The sequence below is a fragment of the Fistularia commersonii genome, chromosome 17 (genome assembly GCF_037954325.1).
Source record: "Fistularia commersonii isolate RoL2024-O1a breed Wild chromosome 17, RoL_Fcom_v1.0, whole genome shotgun sequence".
NCBI classification, from domain to species: domain Eukaryota; kingdom Metazoa; phylum Chordata; class Actinopteri; order Syngnathiformes; family Fistulariidae; genus Fistularia; species Fistularia commersonii.
The window spans coordinates 13,581,515-13,593,774 of record NC_141300.1 but is presented as its reverse complement, the minus strand read 5'-3'; the positions used below and the strand labels follow the sequence as shown (position 1 = coordinate 13,593,774).

The 12,260-nt window shown below is 47.3% G+C and overlaps 1 protein-coding gene across 2 annotated transcripts; it reads left to right on the top strand.

Annotated features, from left to right (window-relative positions):
* The first annotated feature begins 1,885 nt into the window (after nucleotides 1-1,885).
* LOC147225251 (muscarinic acetylcholine receptor M2-like) lies at nucleotides 1,886-11,928 on the top strand. 2 transcript variants are annotated; one of them, XM_086163345.1, is made up of 4 exons: nucleotides 1,886-1,984; nucleotides 8,359-8,572; nucleotides 9,960-10,817; nucleotides 10,897-11,928. In XM_086163345.1, the coding sequence occupies exons 2-4, from the start codon at nucleotides 8,408-8,410 to the stop codon at nucleotides 11,206-11,208; spliced, it is 1,335 nt and encodes a 444-aa protein (XP_086019471.1). In that variant the 5' UTR covers nucleotides 1,886-1,984; nucleotides 8,359-8,407; the 3' UTR covers nucleotides 11,209-11,928. The 2 variants fall into 2 exon arrangements, with proteins under 2 accessions (XP_086019471.1, XP_086019472.1); XM_086163346.1 differs by lacking the exon at nucleotides 1,886-1,984 and having other exon boundaries at nucleotides 8,499-8,572; nucleotides 9,968-10,817.
* Nucleotides 11,929-12,260: the final 332 nt, after the last annotated feature.

The window sequence follows — 12,260 nt, the reverse complement described above, 5'->3', positions numbered from 1 at the left end:
GTGGATCATCTGCCCCGGAGCGGTGCCTGCTTTATGGCTTCTATCTGCCCCGCTTTCTACGTGGAAAACATCTCTTTCAGCCCGGCGTGGCCGTCTTTCCAGGCTACGTAACTCGGGGTAAAACAAAAGGACGAGCCCTCAGAGTGAGGCGAGAGCCTCCAGCAGCCCAATCCCGTAAAAGACGTGAGCTCAGGTCACGGCACGGTGTTATCATGAAAAGCCTCTCGAGTTGACCTGAGAGATGCACAACCAAAGATAGTTTATCAATTATTTTACAAAATGACCAAACGCATCAGGATATAGTCCACACGCTGGCCTTCCTGAGCAAATTATCACCTACAGAGACATTAAGCCCCTGCAGAAGGACGACGTGGTGGATGTGCGAATGAATGAGTGCGTGTCATATTCACAGCGGAGAATACACCTTTCCCAGAGGACACGCTTGGGGATTCCTGTTGGCTGACATTGGTCATAAAGTGCTCTGTAAGGACAGTAAACCCACAGGAGAGTCACCACGCAGGACTTGGACCATGACTTCTTATGGGCTGACACAACAATCACTCTGTCCCTCCTCGACGGTTAGTTGTCAACATGATTTCATTTCAGATTCAATGCATTCAGTGCTCATGGCTGAAGTTCAGCTACGGCCCCGTCCCTGGTAAGGTCTCCATAAGACGTCTGAGTGAGAAGGTGAATAAGTGTTTATATATATATGTGGCCCTGTGATCAGCTGGTCCACGGTGAACTTTGAATATTGCTCAATGAAAGCTGGGATGAATGAATGAATGAAAGAATGAATGAATGCAGCAAGTATCGGTGTATTTACCATCTCATTTAATGTATGATAACGTTACTCACATTTGAATCGTACGATATCTTCTGAGGTCGCGCACACCTGAGCGTCTCAGAGACACTGGAAGCCTCTTGGAGATATGAAATGAAAGACGCAGCAAAAAACCACACACACACACACACACATATTGATTTGTGTCCATGACAAACAGCAGACGTGAAGCTCGTGACCTTCAGCGCAACGGCCCGTTTGTCTTTGACATGTGTGTGGGCTCATCGGAGGACGGCGGACGAGTCGGGAGGAGATGTGAAATCACATGGTGGCACGGAAGACGGCGTGGGCCGAAGTCCGATGCCGTTTCTATCGCAGCGGATCAATTAGCAGATGCGATCTCCTCGCTGCAACTCCAGGCCGAGACACGGGCATTAAATCATCCCGTATCTTCTCCTTCCCTAATCCCGCGTCGTGCCCGGCCCGGTCCGACGGCGCTGCTGGTTTGCAATATTGTTCTGCAAAGAGAGGCCATTATTCTTTGTGGTAATTCCATCAAAGTAAGGTCATCCACCAACTGGGACAGGCTGCGTCACGGGTTTGGTTAAAAGGTCAAAACTACGGAGTTTTAAAGGTTAACGTCCTGCAGCAACGCGATATCAGTCTGACCCTTCCCTTTTGTCCTCTTTTTTTTCTTTAATAGCGCTTTACCATTTTATTTCATGCCGCGGCCAATCAAACACGCCCGCGCGCGCGATGACCCGCAGCTACGAGGCGCCCAACATCACGCGGAGGAGGCCGAGGCTCTCCATGGTCCTGAAGCAAACATCTCCGTCCCTGCCGTCGCCGGTTTATTCAAATTTGCAACTCTGGCTCCGGGGGATTCAACACGACAGTCACTAATAGCTCCGGTGGCCCCGCCTCATCCGTCCGTCAGTGTCTAACACGGGAGCACACACACACACACGTGCGCGCACGCACACACACACACACACACACACACACACGCAATGGCACCATGGCTGGTTCTTGTCAGAGGAGGAGCAACATCCACATGCGGCCACTTTCCTCTGCTCCCCTCTGCTTCAGTGCTTCCAGAGACATGGACTGAAGCGCATCAGCTCCTCCTCCTCATCCTGGAGAAGAAGAAAAAAAAACACCGGGCTTCTCTGAAGGTTTCTGCTGACCACGCAACTGCAGGTAAGGAGCATTTAAAGAAACTTTCTCCCTGATCACCCCTCCGGTCCTGAGCTCTCAGGCCGCAGCTCGGTTCGGCTGTCGACAAACTTTATATCAGAAAGGTGATTGGAGCCAAACCTAGAAAATGTATGTAGAAACCATGAGTGGAGGCACCTGAGCTGAGCTCAGAGGGTTCAGCCATCAGATCCCAGCCTGGATTCCCCCGTCTCCCCGCTCCTGAGGAATCCCTTTCACCTCCCCCCTCCCACAAGCCACACACACACACACACACACACACCTCCTCTTTCTTTTACAGCCCTTTTCTTTTTATTTCGTTCATCTCGTCTCAGTTTCTTCTACCTTCTCTGGGTCCCCCCCCCCCCGCCGCCCCCCCTGTGCTCCGGACCTCCTCTGCTGCCTGTTACACAGATGTGCGAAGCCCGAGCTCAGGCCGATGTGACATTTCCCACTTCTCGCCGTTGCGCTTGTGGAGAGTCACACTGGACCGGCGTCGCCTAGCAGACCTTCTGTTCCGTGCGGATGCGGTCGCCTTTCATTCTTCTTATTAAACGTCCCCTTGTTTGCTCTGCCTTCGTCGCATCCTGACTCCACAAACAAGTCCACGGTTTCGGCCGATAACTCGTGACACGACGGCCCGCGATAGGTCAAAGATGGTGGCGATATCCTAAAGCCAAGGTGACCCTCGTGGAGGAGCGGCGCTCGGACGTTGGAGAGGAACGCCGGCTGGGCCGTCGCATCCGCGGGATCTAATTGTCTAAATGTTTGTGCGCCTGTCAGGGAAACGTTGTTTGTCTCGGTGACTATCTCCAGCAGCCAGGAATAACAATCGCACAGGTCCAGTAATGCAGGTTTCATTAGCCTGAATTAAGAGGAGGCAGACTTGTGATCTCGCAGAGGCTCCTCCCGACAGGCGGACAAGTCGTGATGTTGTTGTTGTTCTTCAGACCTTCAGGTTTCTGTCTTCTTTCTGTCGAAAAGTTTAAGCGCGAAAGAGCGGTTCGTGGATTCCTCGCCCCCCTCGGCTTCCCTCTCGCATCCCCCACCTCTCTGTTTGTGCATTTCACACAAGCGGGTCCCACTGGAGATCAGCTGTACCTTCCAGGACGGCGAGGGGGGGTGTTCTTCATATAACTGATGTCACGGTGACACATCCATGCCTGCCTTGACAAAACGGCGTACACCGTTGGCCGTACGTGGACAAATAACAGGCTCACGGAGGTGAATTCCTCTGGGACTCTCTGACCCTGAAGTCCCTCCAGTTATCACTGACTGGAAAAGCGCTCTCTGATGCTTCTGTCAATATTTCCGCAACAGATATACGGATCAGATTTAGAGACGCAATCATGTGACCGGATGATGGACATATCGGCCTGGTTTGTAAAAATCAAGTCCTCCCCCATCCCATCCCCTCCTTCCTCTCTCCTCTTCTTCACCGCTGAGGCTCCTCAGCCTGCCGTCCTTTCAGATGGGAAAATATCATATTCAAACGGCTTGGATGTAAAATATGCTGCAGCTTTGTCTAGACCACGGGTGTCAAACTCATTTTAATTCCAAGGGCTACGTCTGCATAATGGTTGGCCTTAAGGGCCACATATAACAGTAACAGTATAAATGTAACTAAATGTAATGTAAAATGAATGTAACTACTCCTTAATGTTAAATAACTGTGAATTTATTACTCATTAAAATCCAAAATGTTACATTTGTTGCATTTGCATCGAATCTATGCACATGCATATGTAACATTTTGGATCATTTACAATGGAAGGCTAATGTTGGCATACATAGCTCAATGTTTGGTGTCAAAATGCTAACGTAGATTGTCCTCTTTGACAACCGACACCGTCTCATAACACAAAACACATACCGGTTTTTCTCCTTGAAGCACAAACATGTATTTACCTTCCCATTTTTCTTGAGACAGCCTTCCATCCGCATCAACTTTTCTCTTCCTAGACATTGAGGGATCATTTGTATTTCTCAATTCAACTTGTTGAAAATCACATTGATGTGGATACACTGCAATTTAATGGCGGGATGCCGTCATCCGTTGGGTAGTTTATGTAGTTTATGGTCTTTTTATTTTAAGATAACCGGACCTTTGGAGGTGCTCCCGTGGGCAACATTTGGCCGGCAAGCCTTCAGTTTGACACGTGATCTAGACGGGAAGTAAAATGAGCAATTTATTCATTCATTCATTTATCCTGCGGTCAGGGTGATTGGGGGCGGAGCCTATCCCGACCATCATCGGACGAGAGGCGGGGTTCACCCTGGATCTATCACAGGGTCGCTAATATAGACATCCAACCATTCACACTCTTATTGAAATTCCCCTTTTGTGGGACAATTAAAGGTCCATTCTTGTCTATTATATTCATATGTCACATAGAGATATGCAGTCATACAACATTACCCTCTCATACAGACAAATACACTCTGTCATTCATGCAGTAAATAGAGACATCCAACCGTACACCATCTCATTCATACATCTGGACGATGTGTGGGAGGAACCTGGAGAACCCTGAGGTACCCCACGCAGACACGTGGAGAACATGGAGACTCCACACAGGAAGGCCCCCCAGTGGGAATCCAACCGGAGACCTTCTGGCTGTGAAGCAGAAGCTCTAACCTCTGCTCCACTGTGCTGCCCTTAAGAAATAACACAGCTTTTTCACAGGATCGATAAGTTGTATGTTTTAGCCAGTTGTGTGTGTGTGTATGTGTAGGTGTATGTGTGTGTGTGTGCGTGTCATGGTGTGTGTTTGGCGGAGGGGATCAAGGTGTCATGATGTATTAGAGACCGACATGTTCAAAGTGGTCGGAAAAAGCGGCTGAAAATTCATAATAGGATCAAAACCTGAAGTGTGTGTGTGTGTGTGTGTGTGTGTGTGTGTGTGATGGCCTCGTTAGAAGCCCAGTCCCGTATTTGCCCGGACCAGGATCCCAGCCCGGGGGTGGGGGGTGGGGGTGGGGGGTTCCTGAGTGGCATTAAGGGAAAACAATGTGTCTTTGTGAACAGATTAATGTTCCTACAACATGACACATACACACACACACACACACACACACACACACTAGCGTGGCCGTTCCCTCTCATCTGTCACAGAAAAGAGCCAGAATGGGTCTTTGATGAGTAAGTGATGGAGTTAGGGACGCAGTAATGAAGTTTCATTTGGCCGTGAGAGCAGGAAGGAAACATCTCTCAGGTACAGTATGATGTTATCATGTGGCCTAATGGAGTCACTTACAGGGTTGTACCCGTATGCGATGACCCTCGTCTTCTCATCTGAGAGTCCTCACATTGATTTTCTGATCAGAACGGATCGCTTTATCACATTGTTTTGCGCCGCGTACGTGAAGGCCTGTCCTGATGTTTCCTGGAGTTGAATGCAGGAGCAGCCCTTCTGATACCTACCAAAGAAAAGACCCGATACCCGACTGTGTTTGCTGGTCGGGTTCTTTCCTGACGGCACCCCGAGACCTCTGATTTGCGCTGAGAGGGATTCATGTCTCCATGTCTCCTCCAGTTCTGAGAAATACCTTCCCTTGGGAGGGTTGGGGTAGGATGTTACTTGGCCATTCGTCGGCTAGAGAACTCCGCCCCCGTCCCCGCTGGCGTTCCCCAGGGCTCGACTCTGGGGTCTCTTCCGCTTATCACTTCCATGCCACGCCGTCCGTAGATATCATCGGCTTTCGTCGTTACGCAGATGACACCCAGCTCCTTTTCTCCTCCAAACCTTCCTCCCTTTCTGAAAGCCTCCTGGAGATCAAATCACAGTTCTCCTCCAGCTCTTTTAGAAGTTCCAATTCCACCTTCGACACTGACAACTCCATCCTTCCCACCACTCAGGTTAAGAAAAAAAAACAACTTTATTTATCTCGAAGGAAATTGTAGTGCCAGAGTTTCAAGTAAGACATAACAATAATAAATAATAGTAGGAAATTGTATAAATAGTAAAAAAAAATGGGGGCGAATAAGAATTACAAATAAAACTATAAAGTGTCAAAGTCAAGGCTATAAAGTGTTTTAAGGTCATAAGTACAAAAACGTCCGAGTGTCATCCAAGATCAGACCCGGGTATTTTACGGCCCGTAAGTATTTGCTATTTGATTTTCAATCAATATTGAATTTAGAAACTCCAAATTTTTTTCCTTTCGTTTAATTTTGTACGAATGATTACATATGAAATAACGTAGGTCCATTTACGTCATCATTAATGATTTCAGTATTGGAATAAAATGCCAAAAAAATGTCAATATTTAAATCGAAATTTTCATTTCGTTTAATTTCCATGATACCTAGTTGGCCCACGCATTAAAATTGTATAAGAAATGTGGCCCGCCAGCCAAAATAATTGTCCGCCCCCGTCTTAGACAGTGGTAGCACCTCCCTTCGTTCCTCCGGAACTGGAACCCCCATGGAGAAGATCCCCCAGTCCTTCAGCAGCTCCACCTGCCGCCCATAGAATCCAGGATCACCGTCAAAATGTCGCCCCTCACCTATAAATGCATGGGAAGACTGGCCGCTCCCCTCTGCGCTTCATCCACGGCTACCTCTGCCCGCTTGAGTATTATGGGATGCTGAGTGCTCAGTAGCTCTGGAACCCCACCGACACCAGACACGCTGACTCTTATACTTCGATTTAAGTCAAACCCGCTTTTACTCCGTGATCTCCGTTCCTCTTTTTATCTTTCTTAACCTTTTGTGAGAGGACCTCGGGTTCAGAAAGGCGCCCACAATTAAAATGTATTATTGTAAGAAAATCTCCTCCGTCCTGACACGAAAGCCGGGCTTCTGTCGAAGTGTCCTCGGACATCTGACTCACATCGCAGACACTCATTAAGTAGCTCCTGAAACCGAAATCCAGATTTCGCACCGGGCATTATCTTCCTCTTACCAGGGAGGAGTCATCTGCGCCGGCGGGATCAGGATAACAACTTGACATTTTGGAGTTGGCTCCCTTGTGTAACGTCACAATTCTCTTAAAGGACATTTTGTGACTTCCGAGGCCAAATGGTAATTTAAATGAACTCTCCGAAGGTGTAGGTAGCCCGGTTACACGCCGCTATCCCACCTGTCAGGTCACATTTGATCAGCGCTAACACTTCCAGGTCAGTTAGGATTTAGGTGAAGAGAAGCTTCTGGGAAAATAACACGTCCTCCTTGTCCGGAGTGATTCTCCGTGATGGCCCGGAGCTCATTTTACATCATTACAAGCGCTGATCCATTTTGTTACAAGTCAGTCCTTCGGAGGAACTCTGTCTCTCTTCAGCCTGGCTCTTGTGATCCTTGCATGTGCGTGTGCGTGTTTTTATGGATAAATTTATGCAAAATGTTTGTGTTTTCATTCATTCAACTCTTATCACTTTCCCTAGGGGATAAATAAAAGTGAAGTGAATTTCAATCGAACTGAATGAAATTGAACTGAACTGAATCAAGCTTAACTGACTGAATTGAACCGAACCGAATCGAACTGAACTGAATGAAATTGAACTGAATTGAATTGAATTGAATTGAATTGAATTGAATTGAATTGAATTGAATTGAATTGAATTGAATTAAATTGAACTGAACTGAATCAAGCTAAATTGACTGAATTGAACTGAAACGAATCGAACTGAACTGAATGAAATTGAACTGAACTGAATTTAACTGAACTGAAGGAAATTGAACTGAACTGTATCAAGCTAAACTGACTGAACGGAACTAAATCAAATCGCACTGAACCTAATTGAAGTGACCTGAATGAAATTGAACTGAATTGAACTGAAATGAATCTAGCTAAACTGACTGAATCGCACTGAACTGAATTGAAGTGAACTGAATGAAATTGAACTGAATTGAATTGAACTGAACTGAATGAAATTGAACTGAACTGAATATAACTGAATCGAACTGAACTGAATGAAACTGAACTGAACTGAAACAAGCTGAATTGACTGAACTGAATCGAGCTGAATTAAATTGAACTGAAATGAATTCTGTGAAATGGATCTATATACTATGACTTGCGGTGAAATTAAAGGCAAAAACAATTGTCATCCATATCATCTGTTACAGTTTATGTATGTTGTATATGATTTGTCAGGGTAAAAGTACAGTGTAATTCCAACATAACTACCACGCATCCTTCCTGTCTATTTCATGCGCTCTCTTGATAGTAGGGTGCAGGATACCACATTTAGACAAACACAGCTGCATCTGCTTTTATTTGCTCACCTGTGAGTCGTTCACACCCCGGGCCAGCTCGTAAGCGGATAAACCCTCCGATGCCGGCCCGGTGTCGCACCAGGCTGCAGATAAGCGCCGGAGTTAATTCTCACCGCCCCGATGCGTGAAAAGAAACTGCTGATTCTGTTATTCTCTCCAGACTGGGACGGCAACATGTGGATCTGCGAGGACAGTTAACACCAGACAGAATGGAAACCCTGAATTCTTCACGCAGCACCAACGTCAGCGGCGGCGCCGGCCTCTTCTCCGAAAGCCCCTACACGACCGTGGAGATCGTACTCATCATCCTGGTGGCCGGGGTTCTGAGCCTGATCACCGTCGTCGGAAACATTCTGGTCATGCTCTCCATTAAGGTTTGGACGTGTTCACAAAAAAACAACCGTGAGCTGGAGAAACCGTGTGCAGAACAAGCATCCTATTCCAACATTTCATGAGAAGGATTTCTGTATTAGATCACATTCATCTTTACTGTCATCACTCATGTGGAAGTACATAAAATGGAGTTTGGCATCCAACCGCTAAACAACAAGTGCAAACACCACAGTGCCTGCTGTTTATACAATATATAGGGTATGTACAGTATATATAGTATGTAGAGTGTCGACAGTGTATACAATATATGCTGTATGCATAATGTCTACAGCAGGGATGTCAAACTCATTTTGGTCCGGGGGCCACATACGGCCTAATTTGTTGTCAAGGGGGGTGGACCAGTAAAATCATTACCTAGAAGTAACACCAAGTCCTAATTTTTCCTTTGTTTTAGTGTAAAGGAGGTAAACTGGGAAATTATAAAAATCCGTATATGTAGTGAACTGTTCCTCTAAAAAAATACATGACCAATTAATATTAAAAATGAATACTGAAAAAGCATTGATGAAATTACACCCTAAAAATATTGTTGAGTTAAAATCTTGTCTCTGTGGGAAAAATTGCCGGTAGAATTTATTAGAAAATTGGCTAATGGCTAATAGTAGCTTTTCTGGTTATTAAATTAATCTTTTTAATTTTGCCCATTTTTTTTTTGTTTGTTATCGTTTTGGGGATTTTTTATAGAAATAAGAAAAGAAATCGTTTTAACAATGTCACTAGACTTTTTTTCATCCAAAAAATCCTTTTGTTTTCAAATTTTGAAGCAAAAGATACATTGCAAAGTTCCTTTTTCATTTTTTCCTTGCTTTTTTTTTTTTTTTAAGTCCGTGCATGTGAGAAAGAAACCTGTGGGCCGCACTTTATCCTTGAAATACGAAAAACAATTCAGAATCAAAGTTTGAAATTTGTGCTGTACGCGCCAAGCGACCTCCTGCAACAGGTAATTTGTATAGTACGCATATCTTGTGTCATGTTCCTATTTCTTGTGTGCCATAATTTTATATCTTTGTGGGCCCAAAGAAAGCAAGTGGCAGGGCAAGTGGTGAACCCAGACAAAAGAGGCTTTCTATGGAAATTAAGCGTGGAAATAAAAGCGAAACACGAACGCGGTGTAGGTGTGACCGATATCCCACGTGAATATAATCGCAACGGACATCTGTAGACGATGACAAGAGATTCAGTCATTCATTCATTTGTTTTCTGTTATTCTAAATGGGGAAAATTCATTTACGATACGAAAAATCAACGTACGAACCTACTTCTGCAATGAATTGAATTCGTATCTTCAGGGACCGCCGCACGATGAATCCACTGGACGTATATACAGTACATGTGTATGAGAGAGCGTTTCATGTTGTTTCTCTGAAGGTAAACAGAAACCTCCAAACTGTCAACAACTACTTCCTGTTCAGCCTGGCCTGCGCAGACCTCATCATCGGCATCTGCTCCATGAATCTCTACACCGTCTACATCGTCATTGGCTACTGGCCCCTGGGAGCGCTGGTGTGTGACCTGTGGCTGGCTGTCGACTACGTGGTCAGCAACGCCTCGGTCATGAACCTGCTCATCATCAGCTTCGACCGTTACTTCTGCGTCACCAAGCCGCTCAGCTACCCGGCGCGTCGTAGCACCAAGATGGCGGGCTTGATGATCGCCGCCGCCTGGGTTCTGTCCTTCATCCTGTGGGCTCCGGCCATCTTGTTCTGGCAGTTCATAGTGGGCGGGAGAACCGTGCCTCCCGGCGAGTGCTACATCCAGTTCTTCTCCAATCCGGCGGTGACCTTTGGGACCGCCATCGCGGCCTTTTACCTGCCGGTGGCCATCATGATCTACCTGTACTGGCGCATATCGAGGGCCAGCCGGAGCCGAATGAGACGAGACAGCAGGAAGCCTTCTGGCAATAGTTTGGGGGAAGGTCCTTCTAACAGTCACGAAGACGGCTGCGCCAACCAGGACGTTGCCAGAGGAGGCCAGCACCGGGGGGGCGGAGCCCGGAAGGAGATGCTGCAGCAGCAGAACGGAAGTGGACCTTGCACTGAAGAAAACCCCGTGGGGGCAGGCTCCGGGGCGGACAGCATCCACGCCTCCACCTCCAAGGACAGCGACGCCCCCGCCTCAGAGGACAAGGGATTATCAGGCGACGGCAAGGCCAACCAAACGCAGCCTCCGTCCCCGGAGACCTCGGCCACAGACCGGCAAAGCCTGGTCGCCAAGACGCTTCTGAAGGTAAGCCAAGAGCCGATGAGGAGGGAGATCGATAATGTGGTGTTGGAAACCACCTCTAACCTGCTATTTGCGCCGTCAGGTGACGAAGCAGAGCGCCGTGGCCAGGTGGAAGAAGAAGAGCATCAACTCCAGGGAGAAAAAGGTGACGCGCACCATCATGGCCATCCTGGTGGCCTTCGTTGCCACGTGGACGCCGTACAACGTGATGGTGCTGATCACCACCTTCTGCTCCACCTGCATCCCGAACTCCCTGTGGACCATTGGCTACTGGCTGTGCTACATCAACAGCACCATCAACCCGGCCTGCTACGCCCTCTGCAACACCACCTTCAAAAACACCTTCAAGCACCTGCTGATGTGCCAGTACAGGAAAATACGCACGGCGCGGTGAAGGTCTAGGCGGGAAACGTGATGACGGAAATATAAGCGACGATATCCAATTAGCGTGTGAGTTTGAGATACCTACTTTGACCGTGACGTTAGCTAAACTTCAACTATTGACGAGGCATTGTATCATAGTGTGCGAATGCAAACGATTTGGACGGAGAAGCTCCAGATGAGTCCTCCTCGGCCTGGCGTGTTCTCCTCTCGGCTCCTTCTGCGCCGTGCGTTGCTTGTTGTCTTTCACCTTAACTCCGCTAATGATATGGCGCTAACTGTGTCCTGAAAAATAATCTGTCCTTGGTTTGAGAAGAATTGTGCTGTGTGTGTGTGTGTATGTGTGTGTGTGTACGTCTGTGAAGTTTCTCCAGATCTTGTGATTTCTCTCCTCCAAGACGTTCCTCCTCTCATCCCAGAGGCTTCTTCTTTCCTTTGCAAACTCCCCTCACCAGTGGAGGGGCGTCGATCCCCATATTGTGCAGCGGTGTGTCTGCGGAGGTTCTCCAGATTCTCCAGGTCCTCCGGGCCAACGATGTGTCAGAACCGTGCAGCATCAACTGTGTGTGTGATTCCTGCGTGATTAGATGTACGGTAGTGGACTCGGTGTATTACAGAAAGATGTAGTCCAAACGTGACATGTATCCAGATGCTCCACTCTTCCCTCATGTACCCACATGTTTCCATGGCTCCCCAATAAAGCGTAATAAAATGTATCTCAACGTCCCAGAATGAACGGTGTCATTGTCTTTGTCGGAAAGCGTCTCGCTCACTATTAATCTTGTTAGTGCTGAAGCGAAGCGCTGCACGATGAGAGGAGCAGCTAATGACCATCAGCACCGAGGTGGAACTCCTCACTGGGAAATATCTCAATCTAAATTAAGTGAATTTAAAGTGAAGTTTTCTGTGCCAAATACGTGAAACAGAAGCCCATCGCTCTGGAAACCCTTCAGCTTGTATCCTTTCACACTCTCTGCATGGACCGGCTTCACCTTACATAAAGGCTCAGCGGGGAGAACTTCTCAGCTGCCGGGCAGGAATCAATAAGGTTCCTCAAACTGCAAC

Bases quoted from the DNA above. Each gene is read 5' to 3' on its own strand.
- LOC147225251 (XM_086163345.1), top strand. From the start codon at position 8,408: ATGGAAACCCTGAATTCTTCACGCAGCACCAACGTCAGCGGCGGCGCC. The intron at 8,573-9,959 runs GTTTGGACGTGT...GTTTCTCTGAAG, and splicing joins TGGTCATGCTCTCCATTAAG to GTAAACAGAAACCTCCAAAC. The intron at 10,818-10,896 runs GTAAGCCAAGAG...TTGCGCCGTCAG, and splicing joins TCGCCAAGACGCTTCTGAAG to GTGACGAAGCAGAGCGCCGT.